This window comes from Natator depressus, chromosome 10 (assembly GCF_965152275.1).
Source record: "Natator depressus isolate rNatDep1 chromosome 10, rNatDep2.hap1, whole genome shotgun sequence".
Classification (NCBI taxonomy): domain Eukaryota; kingdom Metazoa; phylum Chordata; order Testudines; family Cheloniidae; genus Natator; species Natator depressus.
In genome coordinates this window covers 82087015-82113188 of record NC_134243.1, presented here as the reverse complement: position 1 = coordinate 82113188, position 26174 = coordinate 82087015, and the positions used below count along the sequence as shown (strand labels likewise).

Sequence of the window (26174 nt, the reverse complement as noted above, 5' to 3'; positions counted from 1 at the left end):
ATTCTACCAAAAACTTTTCTAAAATACCCAAAATCATTTTCAAGGTGAAATGTAATGTAATATTCTAGGTACCAGTAATATCAAATTTGTATTAAGTAATTTGTCTATTGATGTAAAAATTATGACTGAAGGAGTGACGGGAGAGAGAGTCTGACTCCTGCATAACATAGAAAATTATAGAAATAAAAAAAGGACCAGAAAATCCATTTACGACAGTGGTCACCAACCGGTCGATTGCGATTGACTGGTTGATCCTAGAGTATCTCCCGGTCGATCCCAGAGCGGAGCTGCTGCTAAGGTAGGCTCCCCAGCTGCCCTGGCCCCATACCGCTCCCGGAAGCGGCCAGGGCGGGGTCTCCCTCTGCATGCTGCCCTTCTCTGCAAGCATTGCCCCTGCAGCTCCCATTGGCTGGGAACGAGGAGCCGTGGCCAATGGGAGCTGTGGAGGCGGTGCTTGCAGAGAGGGGCAGTGCATGGAGCTGCAGGGGCACGTTGCCACCTTTCGGGAGTGGTGTGGGGCCGGGTATGCAGGAACCTCCAACCTCTGAGGTTCCTGCAGCTGGAGGAGATTTGTGAAGGTGGGTCCAGTATCCCCCTACTCCTGGAAGCGCCCCAATCAGGGAGCTCCTAGCTGTGTCCCTGCTGGGCTTGGGAAAGACAGGACTTGTCCTTCCCTTGCCTGGCAGCTGCGGGGGAGGGTGAGAGCAGAGGGGAGATCAGACCCACTTTCCGGGTACCTTTTGGGTTGGGACCCTCACGGTTACAACATTGTGAAATTTCAGATGTTAACAGGTGAAATTGTGAAATTGACCAATTTTAAAACCCTCTGGCCATGAAATTGGTCAAAGTGGACCTGAATTTGGTAGGGCCCTAGTAGTGTTGACTCCTAACTTGCTTAGTATCTTGGTTTTCTGTTTAAAGCAATTACAAGTAATTAATACCAATAAATATGAGTAGGCATTTTAGATCTCACATTTGCACCCAAAGCAGCAGGGAGGTGAAACTTCTAAAGTAGCTGTTTTGAAAACTAAAGTGTATGTTAAATGTTAATGTAGATAGGTGTAAAAGTATGACATGTATTCTTTTAAAAAATTTCTTGGAGTAAAAGAAGCACAGAATGTCCTGCTGCATACTAAGGATGATGATTCTATAGTGTAAATGGCTGACCCTGTAGCGAGAGAGAGGGTTCCATTTATATTGCTATATTTTTCAAAATAAGACGATACATTAGGAGAGAATATAATATATAAGGAGATTAACATGAAATTATTTCTGACAAGTAGGTGCATCATATAGCCCTTTGGAATGAAGAGTTAAATTTTTACCATATATTCTTATCCTGAAAGTATCTTATCACAAGTAGTACTCTTAGCTTCAAAATAAATGTAAACTAGAAATCAATTCATACACAATAATAACTTATTTGGCATGCTGTGTGGCTATGCAATATTTTTTAAAGATTCCTTGGGGGCAGGGAATCAATAAATACGGTAGAGATCAGAAAGATTTGAAAATGAGCATTTTTCATCTAAGAAGCATCAATGGTAAAAGGTATTAAAGGGGGGCATTTTTCTACTCATGTTAATTTGTGAAATTTGGCCTAGAACAACTAGCAGAATTACGCCAAGAATTCATTCGTCAAGAGGACCAGCTTCATGAGTACAAGAAGAACAATACTCGTCTTGGGAGGAGGCTGGAGTATGAGAGGTATGATGCTTTTCAGTGTTTTGTATTAACCATAGATTTGTGTACCGTTCCCATAAATGTGAACTCCCGTTAAATCACAAACTAGTCAAATAGATCTTTATTCCTCAAATAGACCTTAACCAATAGATAGCTGACAAATCAAAGAAGCTGTCAGGATTTCTAATGTAAACCTTTATTTTCTGGTGTTTTGTGTTTTGTTGGGAGTGGGAAAGTCTCTAGAGAAATGTGACTTCCCAGAATTGTGCTTTTTATTCAGTTTGACTTAAATCGTACTTGAGACAATGTGATTTGAGACAATAGAAGAACAGTTATATTTAATCAAACTGTGGGTAATTGAAGTGTTACGGGTGTGCTTATCAAGGTCTTCATGACCACTTTATTAGATTGGAATTGAGGTAAAAATACTATGCTTAGGCTGAAATTAACTTGAAATGTCGGCTATAAATTTAGAAGAAAAATCAAATTTTAGGAAGCAATTATTTCCCCCCACATATTGTAGGGAAGGGTGAGACACAGTAACACTGAGAAAAGGCTTAAAACTTCTGAAAGCACAATTTATAATGTGTTTGGTTTAAAATATGTGTATTGGAAGCTTTCAGGACAAAATACATAGAGTAGAAAATTTAAAGCTTTGCAGGGCTACTACCTCTTCACATGTTATCCCCAAACTCCTTAATTTGTGGACCATCCTTGGTTCACTTCTAGGCCTAAAAACTATTTTTAAAAATAGCTTTAAGGGTCTGTTACTTTCATATTTGTTCATGTGCTCCACCTTTCCTTCTTGAAGCTGCTGTGATAATCTCATGCTCTTTTGTCATCAGTATTAATTGGCTGTGGCTAGTACATAAGATACTACCTTCCTCTCTGTCAACTCAAGCCTTACAAGAGATAAAATAGAGAGAGTAGAAGGAGGCAGACATAACCACCCTGGGTTTAACTCCTGAAAGCCTAATGGAGTAAGCCAAGCAACTCTCCCATTTTGAGATGATAGCCCTTTACTTGTTTCAGTTATGTGCCCATAAATAAACATTGTATGGAATGGAACACATTAAAACTGTCACTTAGCATAACTGTTTATTCAGCCAATATACATGCACAGGAAGGAATGCACTGCATTGTATCCTGGTTCCTTTTAACTTGAACGAACTTCTAATAATTAGAGAAACCCTAATATGTCCTTGTGGACTGCAGTTTTATAAGAGTAATTTGCTGCTATTTTAACCAAATGAATGGGCTTTTCATCTAGGGCATTCTTAAACATACTGTTAATTTTACAGCTTGTAGGAATTTGTTTCCATGATCGGTTCTGAAACTTATCCAAAAATATTTAAATACCTTAATTATACATTTCAGATGTAAGATCCATTTTGAGCAAATAAACACAGTTCTAATAAATGTTGTTTCTTTGAAGATAAGAATTAGTGATTTCAGAAGAATAGAGAATTCAGGTGGGTGAGAGTGTGTGGAAAGTTACTTTGTTTAACTGAAAGGGTTTCTAAATCTGTATTCAAAATCAGTTTACTGACCACTGGCTTTTCTATTATAAACAAATATGAAACTCTTGCAAAGATTCTCTTCTCAATATAGAATTAGTAATATTTTATATATATACTCGGTACACATAAACGGTATTAAAAACATTAAGGTTCAAATTCAAGCACTCAGAACTTAAGTAATGCCATAATTAAGGTTACCTGTACAACTGTAATTTGGTCTCCTTGTGCATGTGCATTACAATTGTCTTTAATTATGGTCACATTTCTTTTGCATAGTACCTTAAGTATGGCATTTCCTAACTGGAGTTCTTTACTCTGTACCCTTAATATTTTTACTATAGTTTTGTTTGTTTTTTTTTTTTAGTTTTTTTTTTTCTTTTTAAATCTGACAGAACATACCATCCTAGTGCATAATATTGACACCCACATAGTTCATCAGCATGGTTGGAATCTTTAGATCCACTGCACAGACCCTGTTACTAGAGCCAACAGAGTATCTGGTAGTAGTAGTTTACCATCCTTTATGAGGATGGGCACTGGAGAGGATGAGACACTTTACTCGTGAGTTTCACAGATATTTGCTGATAGAGGAATGGTGAAACTCAGGAATTTTGGGTTCTTTTCCGGGCTTTCAGGGAGTGTACTCTGCTGGTCACAGACCCTTCTGCTCACCCCACCTTTGAAACCTTGGTATTTTCTACTATATCCCAGTTTCTACTCCTCAAGCTTCCTGTGCCAGTCCATTTTCTTTTTCTCCCAGGCAATTATGGGAGACTTGGTATAATCCAAATCAAATGTGTAACTGTTAGTGTGCTTCCAATTAAGTTTGCAGTGTGGACAACAAATCAAAGACATGAAAATGCAACATGAAGAAAATATAAAGAAGTTAATGGACCAAGGTGTACAAGAACAAAAGGTAAATAGTGGCTAAAAATAATCCTGTTGTTGAAATAGGGGATTTTTGTTTCAATTTAATATCATCATCATTTTGAGCAATAAAATCGGAACTAGTTTGGATGTCTAGCACACTGGCTTGGGTTCACCAAAATGTCACCTTGTAATTATTTTGTTTTTTTATTTTGTTTTAATTCTAACACATTTAAGGTCTGTCTTGTGAATCAGCAGCTCTAGAAACTCTTGCTGTATCCCATAGTGGAGCTGGATGCTAGATTTTGCTCATGAGATATGTGGTGGAACTACCTGTTAGTCCAAGGCCTATGTATGGTAACTTCCTACTAGAGGCAGAGTGGTAGAAAACCTATTAATGATAAAACTAATTTTTTCTAACCTTTACTGTACAATATAGTACAAGCAAAATACATGTATTATGGTGGAGTAACTGTTTTCTTGGCGGTCCTTTGGGATGATTGTGATATCTGCTTCACAAATTGTATAAGTAGTTCCGCCACTCCAAATTCATGCCAGTGAAAGCTTTGTACAACCATACAATCCTCCATTTTTCTCTCTAGATATAAATGTGATGGCATACTTTCAGCCAGACAGCAGCCTAGCAACTCTATTTGTGGGTGAAGTTCATGTCTGTAAAATGAACTTCAGGTACAAATCTGAGTAATTGCACCTTTGTTCAGATAGAGGTATACCTACTCTGTAATTTCACTCTTATTCTATTCTGGGGATATAAATTGTTCCTGCAAAAGGGAATTATTGAATTGAGCACCATATAAACCAGTTAAGATCTGTTTTGCTGTAAATGGAGTCATTGACTTGGTACAGGGTATTCAGGAATCCTTACTCTTGTGATGCACCTGTTGGAGGAAGAGAAACATGGTCAAGGTGGGCCCTTTACAAGCCATAAGCCTAGATTCGCTCAGGGACCTCTGTGTTTGTGTTCGAAGTCTGCTTTTGTGTTACCTTTCTGAAGGCTCTTTTCCCTCTTGCCCTGAGACACCATGTTCTTGAATTGGCATTTCTTTCTGATAGTCTGTTCCTGCACAACTGCAGGAATTGACTCATGTTTGGCGCACAGTTACCAACTTCCACGCAGTAAATAAGCACCCCGACTTTCACAATAAACCAAAAATCAAGCTAATCCCATTTCAAAACAAGGCCAAAACAAGCCAATCCCTAAGAACCCCAACACTCTGTGACTAGATTTCCTCCCTGGCATGCAATCTGGGACTGTGGTGGGCCCGCTGTGCACCCCGGACTCTATCTTCTCTTCTTCCCCCCCTTTTGCCCCTGCTTGCTGGGAGCCAATCAAAAAAAAAAGAAGCAACAAGCTACAACCCAAAAACTAGTCGTCAAGCAACTCACAAGCCAATTAAGCCAAAAACAAGCCCAATTTTTGTGTGTGTGTTTTTTTTGTTGTTGTTGTTGTTGGGTTTTTTTGGTGGGTTTGGCATGTCTGGTTTGGAGGGCACGGGCAGCATATATGCCTGGCAGGCAACGGCAGATGTTGGTCTATAGGGGGTCTGGCTCATGCTCTGTCATATTACCCACTGCTCTCAAGGTTCATTCTCCTAAGGAGCCAAGACATAGGAGTGAGAACTCTGCAAGATATGTTCAGAGAAGCAGCATTGCAAGGTGTAGTGAGTGATTTCCCCCCTCCTTTTAAGGGTCATCTTTATTAATGTTTAATCTGTTTTAAAAACAGGATGCGCAGAGAATCCAGCCAAGACAAGACATTGAACAGGGTTTGAATGATGATCAAGCGATATCTAAGACTGTTCAAGAGACACATGAGAAAAATTTAGTAAAGAATGAAGAACCCTCAAGCAATCACATCCCTAATGGCAAAGGTATTTCCTTTTTGCGTCACTGGATAAATGTGTTAATTGTGTTCTACCCTCCCCATCAAACAGAATCATTATTGTTTTTGAGGTAGGACAGTCAGCAGTTTGCCTCAGTTCAGTTGTGATTGGCTAGATATTCGGATTACAAAAGCTATTGCTATGATGCCCTTGTCCTTCTCCGCACAGAGGGAAAAGACGGAGTTCCAAGTCCCATCTGCCCTTTCATTGGTCCCTCCAGAACAGAGTGGAAGTCCACTAGCAGGGCAGTGTGTGGAATCTTGTGCTGTCATTGCTGACACGCTGCCTGGTCTGTGGATAACTGACCCAATTCCAGTGCTGTCAGCCCAGTGCCTTTCACCAATGCGAAATTCACTATTAAAGTCAAAAGAACAATACAGAAGAACTTCATGTTTTTATTTTGACAGAGCAAATCAAATCAGGAGGTGATGCAGGCATGCCTGGAATAGAAGAGAATGATCCTGCTAAAGCTGAAGATACTCCTGCTGGTTGGAAAAATCATGTTCTAATTGGATAGGATATTGCTATTTGATATCATTCTGATTTAAATCTGTGAAATGTTAGACAGCCAATTAGTCAGTGAACATAGTCCAGATGATTTAAAACCCATATATGTTAGGAGTTGTGTCAATACAGACTTTTCGGTCAGAAAACATTCGGATTTTTGGTAGAAGGTAAAAATGTCAAGTGCTTAAGTCACTGGGGATTAAGCTGCTTCATCATTCAAGCTCTTTTTGAAACCTTTACCCAGAAGTTTTAATTTCTCAATTGTAGCACTGGGATTTTAAAATGAAATTTGGTATAAATAGAACTTTGTTAAAGCAAAGCCTAGAATATAGTGGTGGTTCTATTGGACGAAACTCTTATTGTGAATCCATTTATTTTCTTTAGCTTTAAAGAAGCCTCTTATTTCAACTTCTCAAAGTGAAGGTCATCAACCCAATCTGAATCTTCCTACTTTACAGCCCCATATGCCAAATATGGTTCCAGGTATGAACTCTAATGGGCAACACTTCAAAATCTCATAAGATCTTGTTCAATAGCTAATTTCTGCTACCAAATCATTTAAGGTTAGCTGCAAGCATCCACTGATTCTGACTTTTAAAACCACAAGAAACAGTAAATTATTATTCTAAGCCTAACCAGTTAGATTTAGTTCTACTAATGTCAGGCAGAGAGCAAGGGTACAGAAGATGATGATGTGGGTTTGGTTTCTGTTTTTGAAGTCCTGGGGAAAGGTTGGATTCTGTATATACCATAGTTCAAAATGCATGTTCAAATGTTGTTAGGAAGGTGAAACATAGTTTGTTTGTGTGTAAATTGACCAAACAGCTTTAGGATATTTATAAGTTGTGCCAGTAGAACTACCAGTGGTCAAAGAAAAAATATGTCCCTTAATGATCCATTGCAAATTCTTAAAGAAATTAAACTTAAGATACTAAAACTAGTGGATTTTTGTGTTCAGAGTTTGCATAGGTATAAGCTTAAAAATGTTTTAAATATCCAAATAGTAGGTCTTTAAGAAATGACTCTTTCTACATCTATTTCTGTAATTGTACATGGCTCTGACTTTGTTCCACAAAAGCTATTTCATTCTGGGTAAATTAGTTTTCCTCATCTCTAAGAAAAGCAGTAGAGACTGTGTGAAATCTTGGCCCCACTGCATTCAATAAGAGCTTTGATTTCAGTGGCAGTGGGGCAAGGATTTCACTTTCTGAAAGGATTCTCTGTGTTCCTTATTGATGTGTATCTGCCACCCCATTTGCAGTGGCTTTGCATTTGAATTAAGGCTGTCAAACAGTTTAAAAAAAAGTCTCAATCACAGTTTTAATTGCATTGTTGAGCAATAATAGAATACCAATTTACATGTAATTATAAATATTTTTGGATTCTTTTCTACATTTTCAAATATATTGACTTCAGTTACAACACGGAATACAAAGTGAACAGTGCTCACTTTATTTTATTTTTTATTACAAATATTTGCAATGTAAAAAAGAAAAACAGAAATAGTATTTTTCAATTCACCTCATACAAGTCTACTCAGTCCTATTTCTTGTTCAGCCAGTTGTTAAGACAAACAAGTTTGTTTACTTTTACAGGTGATAATGCTGCCTGCTTCTTATTTAGGTCACCTGAAAGGAAGAACAGGCATTGGCATGGCACTGTTGTAGCCAGCGTTGCAAGGTATCTACCTGCCAGATATGCCAAACATTCATATTGTTATACCAATAAAATAAAAACCAGCAGGATCTTACTAAAGAGGAAAAGGCAAAATACCACATTTATTGTGAATACAGAAAGAATCACAGCAAGCAGTTATAACATTCCATTCAATCTCATATTTACACACACACACACACACACACACGTTCTGCAAGGTCGTTATCATAGTTACCAGCCTTAGAGTTGCTCATGCCAAGCCACTGGCCAGGTGGCCTGGACATGAGGAGGGAGCAGGGCCTTGTCAGATGCTCATCTGGTGCTCCTGGAAGTTGGTTTGCAGAATCAGACCCCCAAAGTTCTCACTTTCTAGAGTCCATTTTTATAGGAATTTCTTCCTAGGCCAGTCTATGGGAATTGCTTCATCATGCTGTTGCTGAATCAATCAGCAGATAGCACATTCCTGACGGCTCCCTGCTGCTAGATGTTACCTTGTTCTTTGGTTCTCCCATTCTTGAGGCTGTTGGGTGGATTCCAGTCTGACCTCCGGGGGTCCTCTGGTTATTTCCACTTGACGCCTTCTTCAGCCGATGGACACTGGATTCGTAGGCTGGCACCTCCCTGATCATTCAGTTATTATCCACACCAAACATCCATCCACATACATCCTCTATCTCTATTTTAATCACAATTGTTAATGCAACAAAAGGGCGGGGAGTCTCTGGGTGCTGTTTCTGTTGTTTCAGAGTATTGCTTTGAGTCTCTCTCTGTGTGAATTGCTTTGAGAACATACTCTGTCTTAGAATGTACTAACGCAATTAGCAGCTTGCAAGTTTCACAGATAGAGGGAGAGAAACAGTACCAAAAACCAAGAGGCCTCTTAATTAAGTAATACCCTGGAATTTAAACTATGGGGAATCAAACTCATTTGTGATTTTAATACAGAACTTCTTTAATATGATCCAACATAATGACCCTTCATGCTTCAACTTGTAGACTCTATAAAGTTTTACATTGTTTTGTTTTTGAGTGCAGTTACGTAAAATAAATAAAAGTAGTTCTACATTTGTAAGTTGCACTTTAACAATAGAGATTCTACAACAGTACTTGTATGAACTGAATTGAAAAATACTCTCGTTTACAGTGCAAATATTTGTAATCAAAAACAGTAATATAGAGTGAGCACTGTACACTTTTTGTATTCTGTGTTGTAATTGAAATCAATATATTTGAAAATGTAGAAAAGAATCCAAAAATATTTATAACAACTTTAAATTGGTATTCTGTTTAACAGCACAATTAAAACTGCAATTAATCAGAATTATTTTTTAATCTAGCTAATTTGTTTTGCATTTATCGCTTGAGTTAACTGCGATTGACAGCCCTAATTTAAATCATTACTCTTGAAATCTTAAATGCTGTACAGGAGGTATTGATTAAAAATCCAGGACAGAATGCATGTGGGGAGGAAGCTTAGCACAATCCTATGCTTATGGGGTTAGAAACACATTGAAAAGTATCTGAGTGAAGCAATCAGTGCCTTGCCCTCGTCATTAATATAAGTATGGACTACACTAAATTATCTTTAGAGGAAACTTTGTAAGCTCCCTTTTGCATGGCACAGAAGGAAAACTAAAAGGACAAAATAACACATTTCTTCATGCTGTAGATTTAAATGCTGACAATGAAGGAAATGTTAATATTGTGAAGCAGATACCTCCAAATCCTCCTCAGCTCTTGATTCCTGAACAAAATTTGGAAAGTAAAAAAGAACACAAAATTAAAACTGAACTTGGAAAACAAGCTCCAAAGGATAGAGTTGGTGACTTCCAGAAGATGAAGCAAAGTAAGTTAGTCAATACCATTGTACTTCAATACCTTGGGATGCATCTGTCTTTTCATTTGTATCTATTGCAATAACACTCATTAAAAACAAAGTGACCAATTGTGTGGGTGGCCTTATAGAAATTAAACATGCAGAAAATTTAAATATGTAAAGATATTACGACAGAAAGTACATTCCTTAATTTTCTTAAGACAATAGCATGTCACTATTCAGAGAGATTAGTTTTAATTATTAAACTATCTTTATGGGTATTAAAAATGTAGAAATTTATAACAAAATTTACATTTTAAATAAGTATGAAGACATTCAATCAAAATATTAAAATCAGTTTGTATTTTGCAGGTAGACAGTTGCTTGTATCTATCAATATGACTTAACTCCGTTTTAACTTTTTCTTCTTAGTGGCTATGTCTTGAATGCTCTTACCAAAGAAATAGTTTGGTACTATAATGGGGGAGGAAATTGACTTGGTTTGGTTGCTTTTTGCATATTGTTGAGAAGCTTGTTCTGTTCCAAACATATCTTCCAAAAGAACCCTTATGTTGCCTTATATCCGTGTTGGAGAATTGTTTTTCTTCTGACAGAAGCAAGTTGCACTTAATGTGCAGAATGAGTTGTTGTCCTGCCAAGGATGGATTAGTGAGCAGAGTGTAGGTGAAACAAAGGTGCATCACAAATACAATTTCACGTGGCTCTGTAATTTATCACGTGGACTGCATGTTGTGTGTTACACACACAGTATGTTTTGTTTATATTTCATCTTTAAATTGTAGTTTTCAGTCTTTGAAACATCAAGTTTTTCATGTTAGCATTGAGGATACTCTGCTCTTCAGTACATCTTAACCCAGTTATTTTTCAAGACCTAATTTCAACTGTTTAAGAATTACTTGTTTACAATGCCTTTGGGGTGAGAAAAGGCCATTTACAATAACTTTAGCACTGTATTTTATTTTGTCTTATTTTCCTGGCAAGTCTCTTCTTCTTGTAAATCTGTTGACATTTAGTAGCGTTAGAAGCTCAAGGTTGCACTGGCATGAGCACTTACATTGATTTATATATTTCATCCAGGTTTTTTTTTCCTTACATCAAAACAAAGCTCTTCAAACTTTTCAGATGAAAAGTTCCCTGTGAAGTATGGTTCTATGTACTGGGATAGGTTTTGTACTTCCTCTTAAAATCCCAGATTTGTGCTTTTTATAAAAAAACAAACAAACAAAAAAAAAAACCCACAAAAACTCTCTTCTGCTTGCTTTTGTTTTTTTTTTTCAAATTGAAAAGCATTTTATAAACATATATCTGTAAAAATAAGTGACTTCTGGAAACTTAACTTTTGTTTACTATTGACTTTTTAAAAGCACATTATCCAAATGGTGTGCATGTTATTCATGGAAGAAACAAAAGACAAGTTTTGGTGATTAGACGTTCTTAAATCTACTTCTGAATGTGAAGCTTTAGAACAGTGAAAACTAACTTGTCTATAGTAAGTCTGAAACACTTGGGCTCCTTTTAGGCAGGAAGGGTATAACAATTCTTTTTTCTTTTTCTTTTTTTTTTTTTTTTTTTTTTAAGTAAAGCAGAATCAATTAAATGAATGAACTGACTTTGATTCAGAGTAATTATTTTGCATACCTAACAAAATGTGAACTGGACAAACTTTCTCCAACAGTGCATTGTAGTCTATTATTCTAGTAGGAACAAATATCTAAAGATACTGAAATATTTAGTTAATGGAATTCTTGTGTTGACTCTTTGGTTTCCCTTGCCTTTTGGAAGGGAACACTGTTGCTATAGAAGTCCACAAAGAACAGCTACTTTTCCTAAAGCCTGTTTCTTTCTTTCTTTGACTGATTTGTCCACATGTATTCCAGTTTTTGTGACTTGCAAGCAGTGAACTCGTGTTCAGTGTCACTGAAAAATGACTGTATGATAGCTCTTCCAAAGAACGTATCAGACCTGGAGCTCTCTTCCAAGGATTAGTGCTGGGTAAAGGTGTGACCTGAACTCCAGGTAGCTGTTCTACACATCTGAGATTGGAACACCTTAGTGAAACTGCAGAAGCTGCTTGAGCTCTGGGAGAGTAGGTTCTGATCTGTTTAGGTGGGTCCCAATGTTCTACCTCAAACATGTTCTAATGCAGTCCAGAACCCATTTAGATAGTGTGACGGGGTCGGGCCAGATGGCTACAGGAGAGTAATAGAAGGCAGATATATTAGCCCCAGGTTAAGTAGGTCCCTTTTCCCTGGGTAAGGTAACAGGGAAGGTTCTAGAACAATCAGGAACTTTCTGGAGACAATTAAGACAGACAGGCTGATTAGAACACCTGCAGCCAATCAAGAACCTGCTAGAATCAATTAAGGCAGGCTAATCAGGGCACCTGGGTTTAAAAAGGAGCTCACTTCAGTTTGTGGTGCGCTGTGTTTGAGCTGGGAGCAAGAGGTACTAGGAGCTGAGAGTGAGAACACGTACTGTTGGAGGACCGAGGAGTACAAGCATTATCAGACACCAGGAGGAAGGTCCTATGGTGAGAATAAAGAAGGTGTTGGGAGGAGGCCATGGGGAAGTAGCCCAGGGAGTTCTAGCTGTCACACAGCTGTTCCAGGAGGCAGTCTAGACAGCTGCATTCCACAGGGCCCTGGGCTGGAACCTGGAGTAGAGGGCGGGCCCGGGTTCCCCCAAACCTCCCAACTCCTGGTCAGACACAGGAGGAGTTGACCTGGACTTCGGGTTCACGAAAACGGCCAAACTGAGGGCTGCCGTGAAGCTCCAAGGCGAGCAAATCCGCCAATAAGTGCAAGAGCCACCAAGGTAGAGGAGGAACTTTGTCACAACTGTCTTTGGGTACAAATGGGGTGTCCTTTCACTCTGTCAAATGCCAGAAACACTCTAGGTGAATTCCTGAATGTTCTTGTTCAATCCAAACAGTATGAGAGAGTCCTGATTACATCTTAAAAGTATGTAATCTAGCTTCCACCCCTGACTGGTATGAGGCTTGGGGAAGAAAACTAGCAGGTGGATCGCTTATTTAGGTGAAAGTCGAGGACTACTTTAGGTGAGGGCAGGAAAATCGATCCTGTGGTTCTGTGTGGTTGTCATCTGCGCTGTCAAACCTGCCGATGGGAGTGGAGGAAGGGTCAGAAAATTGTCTCCTCTGGGACCTCTCCCTCTTCCTTGGAGGCTGTGTTATCTGTTGGCCTGTATTGCTTCCTCCTGGAGGTGGGGCTGTATGCCCCCAAAGAGCACAAGGTGGCTCATGAGTCTTTTAGCATAGGTAAGGCCTCATTGGTATGGTACTGAGAAGGTTATGATCCTTGAATGGCTCCTCAGTGGTCATTTGGGCCTCCTTCAGAATACTGGACAACTGCAACCAAGATGCTTTGCATGTAGTAGTTGGGGTTGCTATGGTGCTTATTGACATCTGAGACGTCTAAGGATGCTTGTAAGGAGGTGCAAGTTACCAGTTGCTCCTCAATGATGAGTCTTAAGTTCTTTCCTATTTTCCTGAGGGAGTGTCTCAATAAAATGATGTTCTGGCCCAATTCAGGAAGTTGTATCTAGCTGGAAGTATTTGGGAGTGTGATAGGTGTGTCTGTAAGTTGGCTGAGGAATGGGCTTTACAGCCGGAGAGGTGTTGCTTTGGGTGGTCTCTGTTTAGACCTCTTCGGGACAGCTGCAACTATCAAGGATCCAGGTATGGGGTGATTATAGAAATACTAATACCCCTCCAATGGGATTTGGTAGTGCCTATCTGTCTTCTGTGACGTGGGTGTCACTGATCTTCGGGTCTGCCGCAGATCCCTTGTTTGTTCCAAGAAACCTTTTGATATTTTGGCATTGACAGTCTTCTGGAAATTGAATATGGGATGTCAAGAAGTATGTGCAACTTCTCTTGCGCTATTTCTACTGGAATTTCCAAAATATCAGCCATTCATTGGAGGTGCTCCTGGAAGATCCAGTAATCACCTGACTGGGTTGGAACAGTTGGAGTGACAGCTTCATTAGGTGATACTGTATTGCCATTGGGATAGGCTGGACATCTGTCTCTTGAAGAAATTTTTGGTCTAAATCCTGGTCCAGATGTTGGGAAGTATGGTGCACCAGTCGCCCTTCTTGATGTGGTCTAAGATGTGAGGGAGGACCTGGTTTTGGAGACAGAAACAGTTGATGAAGCTTTCTGCTGTTGCATCTCCCAGCGGCCCCAGAATGGCTATGATTGTATCTGTTTGGGATGTGGTACTGTTGGCCAGAGAGGATTCCCCAAGAGGGCCCAGGGATGAGTTCCCTCCCTCCCCTTCACCTCCTGTTGTCCTGTGGAATTTTGTCCATGTCAGAATGGCTTGGCTCAAAATGAGGAGAGCATGGTAAGTATGTGGGTGACATCTCTACTTTACTTGGCTGAAGTGGAAGAGGGAAGAGTATATGTCCTCCAGAAGTGGAGCCATTCTCTCAGGCAGTGTAGATGGTTCCTAACTATCTTGTATACAAACTGAGGTGGTTGACCCAGATGCCCCCAGAGCTAGGAGTTTATTATTAGAGGCCAGCAATGGCAATTCTGGGAGGCTGATTACTGTTAAGTCTCCTGGTACCAAAAAGATCTGTTCTGGATGTGCATCTCACGCATTAGCAGGTAACATGGTAGGTGGTTTGATGCCGGATGTTTCAGTGCTGGTGCTTTGGTACTAGTCAAGGCATGTACCAGCTCATGAAACAGTGCAGAGGCCATCTGGAAACCTGCTGGTGTTGAGGTGTCAGTGGCACAACGGGTCTCAAACTGTCTCCTACTCTACTGGGTGCTGATGAGGGAGATCTGTCTCTCCTATCCCTTTGAGAGCGGTGTTCTTTCCTCCTCTCTCCTCAGAACTCTGCAGCGAGGAGAGTTTGGAGGTTTTTGCTGATTCTGTGATGGATGTATGGAACTTGCTTGATGAGGACTGGACCCAGGGCTTGCAGGAGCACTAACTGACACTGTCTACTCTGGCTTGGAGGATACCCTCAGGGACCTTTCCATGAGGAAAAGTTTTAGGTGGGATTCCCTCTGTGTGTTTGTGTGTGTCTGAAAAAGCATGACATTGAGCACTTGAGCAATATGTGTGCTTCAGTGAGGCAGAAGAGGCACTTTAGGTGTCCATTATTAATATGAATAGTGGCTTTGCAAGAGAGACAGGATCCTGGGGATTTTGATTTCACCATGTCCAGGTGGTACTGTACTGGAGCACCTCTCATCTAAATTTTTTTTTGCCAATGAGTTTAAAATTTTTACTAATCTACCTAAGAATTATAACTACAATACTGACTTAAAAACTTGATAGAGAAGGAAACTGCACAGTGCTCAGCATGGGTTCCAGCTTGTCTTTGGTAGTAAGGAGATGAAGGCTGGTTGTGGCTGTCCAATCCATATGCCTTTGGTGACAAGGCACAGGTGAGGCCCCAGGGGACGGTGCTGTTCAGAAGAATCCAACTTTGTATGCATGGTGGGAGGGGAGGCATGCACACCAGAAGTGGAATACTTGTGGACAGTTTCCTAAACTGTAATGGTTTTGTAGGAGCGGTTACTTAGCTTGTTTCCATACCTAGCTGCAATCAGCTCATTCAAGAAAAAGGGCAGATGATGGATCATATAAATATAATAATTTAGCTCTTGGTGCTTCTGAGAGTCCATAGCACTTTACAAATATTAATATAACAAAATATCAAGCTTTTGCAGGGCACTTGGTAAAGAGTGAGAGTTTAAGTAAAAGTGAAATCTCCAGGAAATCTGTTTTGTAAATTAACAGAATTCTCACTACAAGCTTTAAATGGGAAAAACTCAACACCTAACCTACATGACCAGTTTACTGAAAGCTTTTGTTTTCTTGTTGGGTGCAGTGGTCCCTTATTTTTGTAATATCTTTTGGAATTTTCTATAGCACCTTTTTACCATAGTATCAAAACCTATATTTTTCTTTTTCTCTTGTAGTACAGCGATATGGTACACTGCTTGGTTTAGATTATCCTTTGTTTAGATTGTTAGACCCTTTGGAACAAGGTGTGTGTCTCATACCTCGGGTGTGCATATAACAGCTAGCACAGCAGAGCTCTGATCTCATTTGTACTTCCATAATACAAATAAATAATAAGCCTCTGTGCTTCCATAATACAAATAAATAATAATCTTGTCACAGTAGGAACACCTGGGTATGTTAACTAAACAGAAAAGTAACTCTCATGCCAAGCTCAATCTCTGTAAACTGAATATTTTTAAATATACTACAGATTTCCTTGACATTGATCGGAAATTATATACCCTTATTTTTAAGTTGAGAAACTTGGTGTGCAATATCAGTGAAATACATTTTTTTGATCTTTTTAAGGACTTGAATGGTTTTCGTTGCCAATTTTATTGTCCTGTTGAATCACACTTGGTCTGCTTTATTTTTTTTTATTTTTTTATTTTTTTGAACAATAGAAATTGGTCCAAACACTTCATCTCCTGCTTTCATGTTTTACATTGAGGCTTAACTTTCTTAACGAATTCTCAGAATGATTGATGTTTTTCATGTGTCTTATATACTGATACTGAAATTTGATTTTTTTTTTAAACATTTAAGCAGAGTGTCATGCAATTGAGATTAAACTATTTCTATTCACGTATCAATGGACAAAATACTGTATTATACGAATATTTGAAATCAGGAAAATTTAATGGAACTATAGCCATGGAAGTTGTTTGAATCTCCAACAAAAAATTTCCCCAAAGTGAGTATGTTCTTAATAGCAAATTAAGGTTCATCTGTGCATATGAATCTCTTTATTTGATAGTATTTATAACTAATTTCAACGAAACCAACCTAATAGGCTGTTTAAAAATAAACAAATATAGACTATTCTGTTTAGTTTTCTACTAAAGCGGGGCATATGTAAATAAAATAGTAACACTGGAGGCGAGTTGAGTGTATTAAAAGATCATTTTGTGTCCTTACATGTGTTCCATATAGTTTTATCCTTTTAGAAATTCTGAAGGGCTTGGCATTTCTTTGAAACAAGGGTATGGAACTCCCTTTTAACTTTTTTATCAAGTGGCACTTGTCCACCTTACCGTGCCTTCTGGCTGTTCACAAAACCCATTCTGTTGATGGACTGAATATCTGAACCACTTGGGGCTCTTCTTAGTCCTGTAACATGTAGGTAGATGGCATACCAGTCTATCCACGTGCTATATGCTACAGAATAAAGCCTCAGATAGTAAGAAATCTTACAGTAATGTCCCAAATACACACTTAAACAATGACTCTGCAAAGCTAGAAAACAATCGAACAATGAAAAAATGCAGAACCTATAGTCTTGTTATATCAGTTGGCACTGTGCCATCTGTTGGCCATAGATTCTCTTTTTAGAGGGAAATTTTATTCAAAAATACAATTTTCTGATGTTTCTGGCACATGATGGCTACAAGTCAGTACCACAGAATCACTTGGGTTGATAGGAACTCCTGTTTGTCCTCAGATATATTGCTTCATTGTGGCACAGTGGGTTTAATTATTCTTAAATAAACTTGATAAATATTTATCCATTCTAGCCTTCAATATCTGCCACAACTCTTTAGCAGCTATGTTCTGTTTCCTACCTGTGTGCCTCAGTTTTTAACCTGAATTATCTGACTGTAGGTTATGCTAACTTTGGCTGACTAAAGTTGATCTATTCTCTTCATATTTGAAAACTTAACACATGTACTTCTCTCCTGAGTTCTGACCTTTATTTGTTTAAAATGCAGTACCAAGAATACACGCAGTAATTAACTTAGTGCTAATTAAAGCAGTTGTCTCTAACATCTTTTCGATACATTCCGCATTTCACGCTCGTATCTAAATTTGACTTTTTTGCTTGTGAGCTGGTCATAATTTCTTCTAACCTGTTATATGAAACTATTTTTGTGAGTCGTCTTATATATGGATTAATTTTGAGAAGTTCTGAGAATAGGTCGGTACCGCTCAATAGACATGTGCACTACCTGTGATTGCTCAAATAGGAAACATGGTATTGTTTCTGTTCCCTGTGGGGTTTTTTGTTTTTTTTAAATAAATGCATGTAGTACATACCTGTGCATGTAATCTTCCAATTTCCTTTCTGTGGACACTTGTGCCAGTTAAACTCAGATTTGCTTTCTGTGAATATTAGTGCAATAAAAAAGATGTACAAACATAGCTGAAGAGAACTCACTTAAAAATTCAAGCAAATATTTGTGGAAAACCTTACTCAGTATTTGCCGATCTCTGTTAATCACATGTTACTGTTCACAGTGAAGCATTAGCTTTTCCTAAAACAATGCCACTCTGTCAGATCATCCACTGCACGCACACTTATACTAATGTTGAAGTGGCATTCTCCCATTCAGTTTTTCTGCATTTAATTGCTTTTTACATATGTGACTTTTCATCTGTCATGACTGTGGTATAATCAAATCTCAATTTTCTGCTCATCTCCAATATATAAAGATTGTATTGCATTTTAATCTAGTCTCCAGTTGCAATCCTTCCAGGTTCATATCTGCGAATTTGATTAGCATATTGCACTCCCTCCTCCAAGTAGTTGACAAATTTATTGAATTGTAGTGGACTCGGACCCCCCTGGATACTCAACTGAACACCTGTTCTCAATTTGACATTAAACCATTCATCTTTCCTCATATATTTTTAGTTTGTGTATCCGTTTTGTAGTTCCAACTAATTCACATTTTTGTAGTATTTTATTTCATTGTGGAACTATTCCTCATACCCGTTTAAAAGCTTAAGAAGATATTTACTATATTTTCGAAACCTTTAAATCATAACAAGAAAGTTAGTATAAAGATATAGTAACTACATAGTTCAACAAAAATATTCAAGACTCCACACAGATCTTTGTTGGATTGGACCCACAGACAGCATGGTGCACTCAAGAGACTAGCTGAATTCCTTTTGAAGTATTTATACTTCACCACCGTGAGCAGAAAACCACCAATGTGCTTTCTAAGGAGATTTTTTTGAATTTTTGCCAATGTGATGGTAAAAGTCAGGCAAATCTAAATTCAGAATTCTTCATTGTCATGGATAAATCCTGGCATTCGAGGACAAGTGAATGGTATTTCTGGGTCTTCATATATGGAGCCTTCTATTTAAACACTTTTTTTTCTCCAAATTGTGAAGCCCATAGTAACCAAATGCTGTAAGAGCTAGCTGGCATGTGCCACTGACCAGCAGAATTCTCCAAACTCCTTTTAAATAATCAAGTAAATCTTTTTGCATGGAGATGTTTTCATAAAACAGTATTCGTTTTTCACAACTGACATGGCTACGAGGATTGAAGAATCTAACCTATGATCTGCTTTGTTAGAATCCTTTCTTTTCTTTCCTTTCCTCTTTGCTTCTGACTTAATCCTTTGCCTACTTCACAGGCCGATTCTTTGATGAGAATGAATCCCCTGTTGATCCGCAGCATGGCTCTAAATTGGCGGATTATAATGGGGATGATGGTAACGTGGGTGAGTATGAGGCAGACAAGCAGGCTGAACTGGCCTACAATGAGGAAGAGGATGGTGATGGTGGAGAAGAAGACGTCCAAGGTGAGCTTGGGCCTTGTCTCCATCCCACTAAAGAAAAATCTACACTGAGTTTACTTGTTGAATTTGTGTACAGCTTCAATATTACTAGCTAATCAAAACTGTCTTAGCATAAAAGAAATGTTCTTCAGGCAGTCTTTTACTTATGTCTATACTTACTGTTTCAAAACCAACCTTATAACGGTTTTCAATACAGTATATTTTAACATTGTATAAATCTTTGAAAGAATCTGCTTTATTATGCTAGTAAAGTTAGCATGACTGAAATTTCAGGAACAGTTTTATTTGCCTTCAATAATCAGGAAGTCTCATAGCTAGTTATTTTGAACATACATGCTTCTGCATTTATTAAAACAATTTCAAAGGCATATTAACATGTATTTTGAGACTACTACTTATATCTATAGTATTCACAACTATCTTAGGGTGTCATATGTTTGCTGATCACAAAATTTATCAGCACTTAGTAGCTAAAACTATACTAAACATTTTTGTGCTTAATACACAGATTCAACAGACATTCAATTTACCCTATTAACTTCAAAACTAGTTAACTCAGTGATAGTCTAATATCCACTTATATGTGCATGCCTCCGTCTTTTTTGTTCTGCGGGCACTTCAGTGTATTGACTCTTCATGGCATGTTTCCAATTACACTGTTAATGTTGTAAGGCAGTGTAGTGGTAGTTTGTGAAAAGTTTGCACAATTTTATGGAGAAATTGTTTCAGGTACTAAATGTATCTCCAGCTAAAACGAAATTGCATAAGACAAAATATTTTGAAGTTTTATAGGTGCCTGTTCTTGATCATCTTATTGTAACCGCGTATTCTTTTCCTGAAAAGTTCCCAGATCACAGGGTTTGTACAGCAGGAAATAAATTTGAAAGACTTTCTTCTAAGCGTAGTCAATAGAGACCCTAAATATGGTTAGAACCAACCGACTCCTGTAGCTGTGCACTTAAATATGCATCATGCTGTGGCCGCGTTGGCGTGGGGAAGCTAATGAACAGGTGAAAGAGTACGTAAGTACAGATCAGAACTTTGAGCAATGAATTAACTTACTGACAAACAAAGCCTACTGCTGCGCTTCCAGCATGAGGCTCCTGTTCTTGCAGTTTTGATCAGTGGTGACAGGTGCATTTCTAAATGCTCTGGATTACTGTCTTCAGTTTCATCTGAATAGGGCTGCTATGTCTTCAGTTCTAACTGTCTGTCTGTAAAACCCACTTTGTATCTTCGATTTGGAGATCTGACCAAGTAGAATACATAGCCTGTTTGTTTTATTGCCATTGACTTATAGAAGTATGGGATTTCTGCTCTTAACCATACATCTTGTAAAGTTAAGGAAAGAGTTCTATCTAGACACTCATGTGTAACTGTCTAAACCATGCATCCAGATTTTCAAAAATAGGAGCTTAAAGTTAGGCTTCAGTCTGGTTTTTGAAAAGAGATGAGCATCCAACTGCTCCCTCAGTAGGTACTTGTTGGATGCTCATCTCTTTTGACAGCTCAGGCTGGTGACTAAATATGACTCCAGTTTTTTAAAACCTTGGCCATATTGCCTAGCTTTTCATTTTAGTCCCTACAATACTATGACCACTCTTAAATCTCTAGTGCTAGTTTTCTGTATTCTACTCAGTACAGTCCCCTCTCTCTCTCTCTTTACTGCTGTGCTCTATGAATCATAAATTAGAGATGGGGGAAAAACTGATTAGGTCATCTAGTCCAATGCTATGGACGAGTGCAGGATTGTTCCCCCTGCAGTATGCAGCTCTTGCTCAACTGAATAGATCAGTGTGAGAGTTCTTAGGTTGGATTCAGTTTTGACTGACCTTTCAATACTAACCCAGTGTCATAGTGGTTTGTATTCTACAGAGCAAGTGATGAGATTGAGTACACATAACTTGTTTATAATGGCATGCAACACAGCATATTTTAGTATACTATTCTGTACACCAGTTCTTGCAGCACGATTCTATAAGGTATGTTGGTGGGAAATTGAAAAGTCAGAGGCACAGAGAGCTGTGGTTAAATTGTATTTATTCAAATAAGCCTTGGGTTGTAAATTGCTTTAACTTGTTTGTACTTAATATCGATTTGGATCAGCTGGTGGCAAAGAGAAATTGCTTTGTAAAAGTCTCGGACGTTTACAGATATGATGCCTGACAATTCAGTAATCTGGGTTCTGCGGCTTTATTTTGGACTAGCAGATAGGAAACTTAGATTTTTGGAACTCATACTGTATACATCAAAAGTGACAGTGGGCTTAATTTTTGTCAGTAAAGGTCAGTGTGTTAACTTGTGAGCATCTGCCTGAAAAGAAGAGTAGCAGATATGATCTCTACAGGTTCAAGATGAAAGAAGTGGCTTGGAACTGAAGGGAAAAGGAATGACAGCTGGGTATTTGCTCTGTTTTTCTGTGTGCTGGTTATTTGCCTGATCTTGGTGTACAGATCAATGGCAGGGAAAAGCCAACAATACTTTGCTCAGGGGAAGCATTAAAAATGTGTTTAGTCAACGCGCTTTTTGGTGACATGGCTTCATTGTTGTAATGAGTGGAAGGGAAAAATCTCAATGGTCTTTGGCTAAAGTGAAGCCGAAATGTTTTTGGAAAATATTCTGTGGCTTTAAAGGCAAAGCAGAAAGTATTTGTAGGTACAAACAAATCAAGTTAAGCAGCTCTTGTTTTTTATCACAATGTTTATATTCCAGGTTGTATTTAATAGCAACATCAGTGTTTGAAAATTTCACATTCATATAAGAGACATCACCCAGGGGATGCAGTCTTCTTGAGTGGCTTTAATTGTTTAATAATTCTTGACACCTGTATTATGAGTCTTTGGCTCAACTGAAATACCCCTGAACCAATGGCAGCCTGGTTTCATTGTAATGCGCATTTCACAGAGGTTAAATTTGAGACTTGGACTACTGCAGTATGTAATATGATGGTAAGACTCCTTCCAGAATTGTTAGAAGGATACTACCCCTTAAAACTGACACTTTCCAGCTTGCAAATGCAAAGTACTTTAGGAAGGAAGATTTCAGTGGGAACTTTCTGAATAAGACACACTTTGAGGAAAGATCTAATTAAACCTCTTCCAGGAGTGAAACTTGCCCATGTTACTTCTAGGAATGGGAGGGATACAACAAATTTGGAGAAGGGGAGCTCTAAGCTTTCAAATATCTTTCAGAATTTGCCATTGCTGTATTTGGAACTTCAGCTTTCTTGATTTGAAAGCAGGAAGGAAAAGGCCAGAGCCCCATGTTAGGTTGGAAAGAAGAAATAGAACAGGACAGTAAAGGTTGACAATTGCTGTGGTAGGCTGTTAGGGTATTGGAAAGTTCGGTGAAAGTGAGAACTCCTCTTCCCTTCCAGTGGTTGAGGATGAAGTTACAAATCTATCAAAAGCCTACCAATCGAAGGCTGATATGAAGGATACATTCCTCTCTGCGGTGTTCAGACATGGTATCTGATTAGAAATTCGACCACTTTGCAGCATCTGGAATTAGCAGTGGGGTTGGGCATTTCCCTTGGATCTCACCCTCCAAAGAACTCTTTCATCTCTACCTCTGGCTAATGTCTGGCTTAAAATATTTTTTTTCCCAAGTCCTGAGCAGGTAAATGTCATAAATTTACATGGTGGATATCAGTCAGATGATAACCTTTCTGGATAACTGCATTCATCTTTTGAGCAGAAAGGGATAACTGAGAATTTTATCATAGGCAGTATGATGACATTGAAGATGAACACACAACAAAGATTGAATTGACCTGAAGACGAAAGAAAAATATAAAAACCGTATTAGAGCTAATATAAGACTGAAGCTTAGAGTTTGCTGTTTAAAGACTTCATAAAACACTGTACTATGGTGTCTTAGAAGCACAAATGTGAACTTTAAAATAGCAGACTTCAAAAACACTGATTAAAAGTACAATTTGAAATACTGGGCATGGATTCCACTGCTTCACAATTGACTGTGCCAAAGATTTTTGGAGTGTTCCTCCTTTTTATGCTCATGAGGAAGAGAGAGAAGAAATGTATAGCTTGGTTCATTGTCAGACCATATACAGCTTTTTTTGGCAGTGGGAGCTAGAGGCAAGAGTGTAACTTTTCTGCATGAGGTACACAGTTTTGTTGTGTGGTGTTTTTTTTTTTCTTGTAATGCACTGTCTGTGAAGGTGGGGGAAAATGGAGAAGGCACAAAGTCTCATTCTTCTGGAAAGGATTTGGATCTAATAGAATTGTCTGGCACATTTAAAAGGGACATTCTCAACTGATAAATATAACCAGTCCTAGAATGTCTTAAAATCAATCAAATCTCTGAAACTCAGCACTCCAAAATAAGGGTATCTAGCACCATCAAAATCCCACTTCTTCAGCAGAGGCAACCCAAAAAATGAAGACCACTGGGTTTGTAATTAGATATAGCCATCATGGCATCTCTGGCATGTCTACTCTGTTCTTGTGAACAGGCAGGTTTAATGTGGTGTGCACCCATGTCAGTACCCACATATATCTGTAACCGGATGTGTTCTGGAAAGCTATTTTTAAATGAGTTTCAGTAGTGATCATTTAGTTGTATATTAATTTGGATCTGAATATTTCAATTGCAGATGATGAAGAGAAAGAACTTCAAATGGACCTTGGAGACTATAGAAAGTCACGCTTCAATGATGTGCTTTAAAGCCTGAATTAATATCTAAGAGAATTTGCAACAGAACTGAAGCACTGCAAAACTGAACCATTTTTGTTTCAGTAATCCTTAAGATGGTAATAAAGAAACAATAATAGGGTTACTTAAAATAAATTTACTTAATGTTAGTTAAGTAATGGAAGGAGACATAAAATGCTGTGTGTATATATGTACATAGTTGTACTATTGCAAATTGTATTATCAAAATGACATTTCTGTTCTGTTATAGTGAGCCAATTAAATTTAAAGACTGTACCTTACCTGTAATCTTTGCTTTTAAAACAAACTAATATATTATCAATTTAGGCTGAATTGTTTCTGCAAATTAGGAAATCTTGTAAACTGGAGAACTTGTACAGTTTGTATCTTACATATGGAACAAATATACTGTGGAAACAATTGGACAGCCGAAGGACTTCTTTTATACAGGAATATCATCTGTATGAATGAAAATACCCCTTTGTTTTCCATGGGTGCTGTATTTTGTATTTTGCAGGTAAGCTTTCAATTGAGACAACTGAATGAAATGTGTAAAAATATTTATGGGTTGCACCTTCCTTAATAAATTAAGGACAGAGATAGGTGACTGAAACATTCTACAGCAACTTTCCAGAAATTAGAGCCATTTAATCCTAGCACACAGTGACCAAAGTTTATATCCATAGTTGGAAATCAGTGATATTAGAGTATTAGTAACTTCATCCATGATGGAAGAGGTATGGCTAGCTGATTTCACCAGTCAAACTGAAAACTGAATCAGTATTTTAAAACTTCCCTTAACAAAGCTGTAGGAAACTTATTTGCTAACACCTTTAAAGGGTACAAGTGTTTCTTAAATTAGAAGTAGTCTACAACAGTTCTGTATAAATAGCTCACATTAGAGAAAACTAAAGGAAAGTATGTGCAGTCTTTGCAATCACGAGATATAATCATATGAACCCTCTTAATTTCATGAACAGCTCAAGTCTGTCATTTTAATTTAAAGTTTAATACTCTGATACAGATCTCTTCAAACATTTGACATCTGCACTGTTGCTTTTCTATTTCAGAAGAGTTTGTACTTGTTTGTATTCTGGGTTGAAATACTTTCTGAATTCCACAGAAATGGTTTTGTTTATTTACAGTAAGTTCAAATTTAAGGTTATTAACGCTACCTGCCTCTCAAAAAGGGCTACTGGGAATAGAATTTATGGGGCCTATGACAGGGGTGATTGTACTTTGCTATCTCTGTACTCAGGTTCAAATTTAAAATAGCATCGTATTACATTTAAGGTTCATTGTGGTGATTAAGTGAACATTTTGAATAAATTTTGAGTAAACAGTAAAAGGTCATCAGGTTTTTTTACTTCAGTAACAAGTCGTAGTTATACAATAACTTCCTGAAAACAAAGCTTGGAGAAGATTCTGCTTAAGCAGCTGACTTTTTTTTTGGAAGACTTGAGCTTTGTCGACTTAAGCCAGGACTATTCATTACACACTTTAAAAATATTGCATGATGTGAGTATATTTTCAACATGAAAATAAAAAGCTGAACCTGCTCAGTGAGATGCCATAACAATACCCCATTATGATACAAATCTTAAAATTCTAAATTTGCAGTCTTCAGTAGATAACACTGTACTTTGTACACTGCAAGATTTTACTTAAGATGCTTTCAAAATGTAACTTTTGTCCTGAATGAGGTGTTCAAGATTCAGTTACTGAAACCATTTATTGGGTTCTAATAAATTAAGTTAAGTTTTCACTGTCTCATTATTGGCTTTGTGGGCTATTTTAGACAAATCATATGTATCTGAAGTTAATTCTTTTCACCTCGACTTCTTGTGTGTGGTGTTGGGTTTTGTTTATTTTTGTACTGGATTAATGTCTTCATAAAAGTGATGGATTGCTGAATACTAGCCATGCGTAAGCAAGTGCTGTGAAAG

At 38.0% G+C, this 26174-nt stretch overlaps 1 protein-coding gene across 2 annotated transcripts in view; it reads left to right on the top strand.

Moving 5' to 3' along the window:
• GOLM2 (golgi membrane protein 2) overlaps nucleotides 1-25129 on the top strand; it is a 30747-nt gene extending 5618 nt beyond the window's left edge. Inside the window, exons 3-10 of one of the 2 annotated variants that reach the window (XM_074966665.1) lie at nucleotides 1605-1707; nucleotides 4029-4119; nucleotides 5818-5962; nucleotides 6382-6462; nucleotides 6866-6964; nucleotides 9807-9983; nucleotides 19390-19557; nucleotides 24170-25129. In XM_074966665.1, the coding sequence (XP_074822766.1) occupies nucleotides 1605-1707; nucleotides 4029-4119; nucleotides 5818-5962; nucleotides 6382-6462; nucleotides 6866-6964; nucleotides 9807-9983; nucleotides 19390-19557; nucleotides 24170-24240 (935 nt within the window). In that variant the 3' untranslated portion in view covers nucleotides 24241-25129. The remainder of the gene's footprint in view (nucleotides 1-1604; nucleotides 1708-4028; nucleotides 4120-5817; nucleotides 5963-6381; nucleotides 6463-6865; nucleotides 6965-9806; nucleotides 9984-19389; nucleotides 19558-24169) is intronic. The other variant, XM_074966666.1, reaches the window with a different exon arrangement.
• The last annotated feature ends 1045 nt before the right edge of the window (nucleotides 25130-26174 follow it).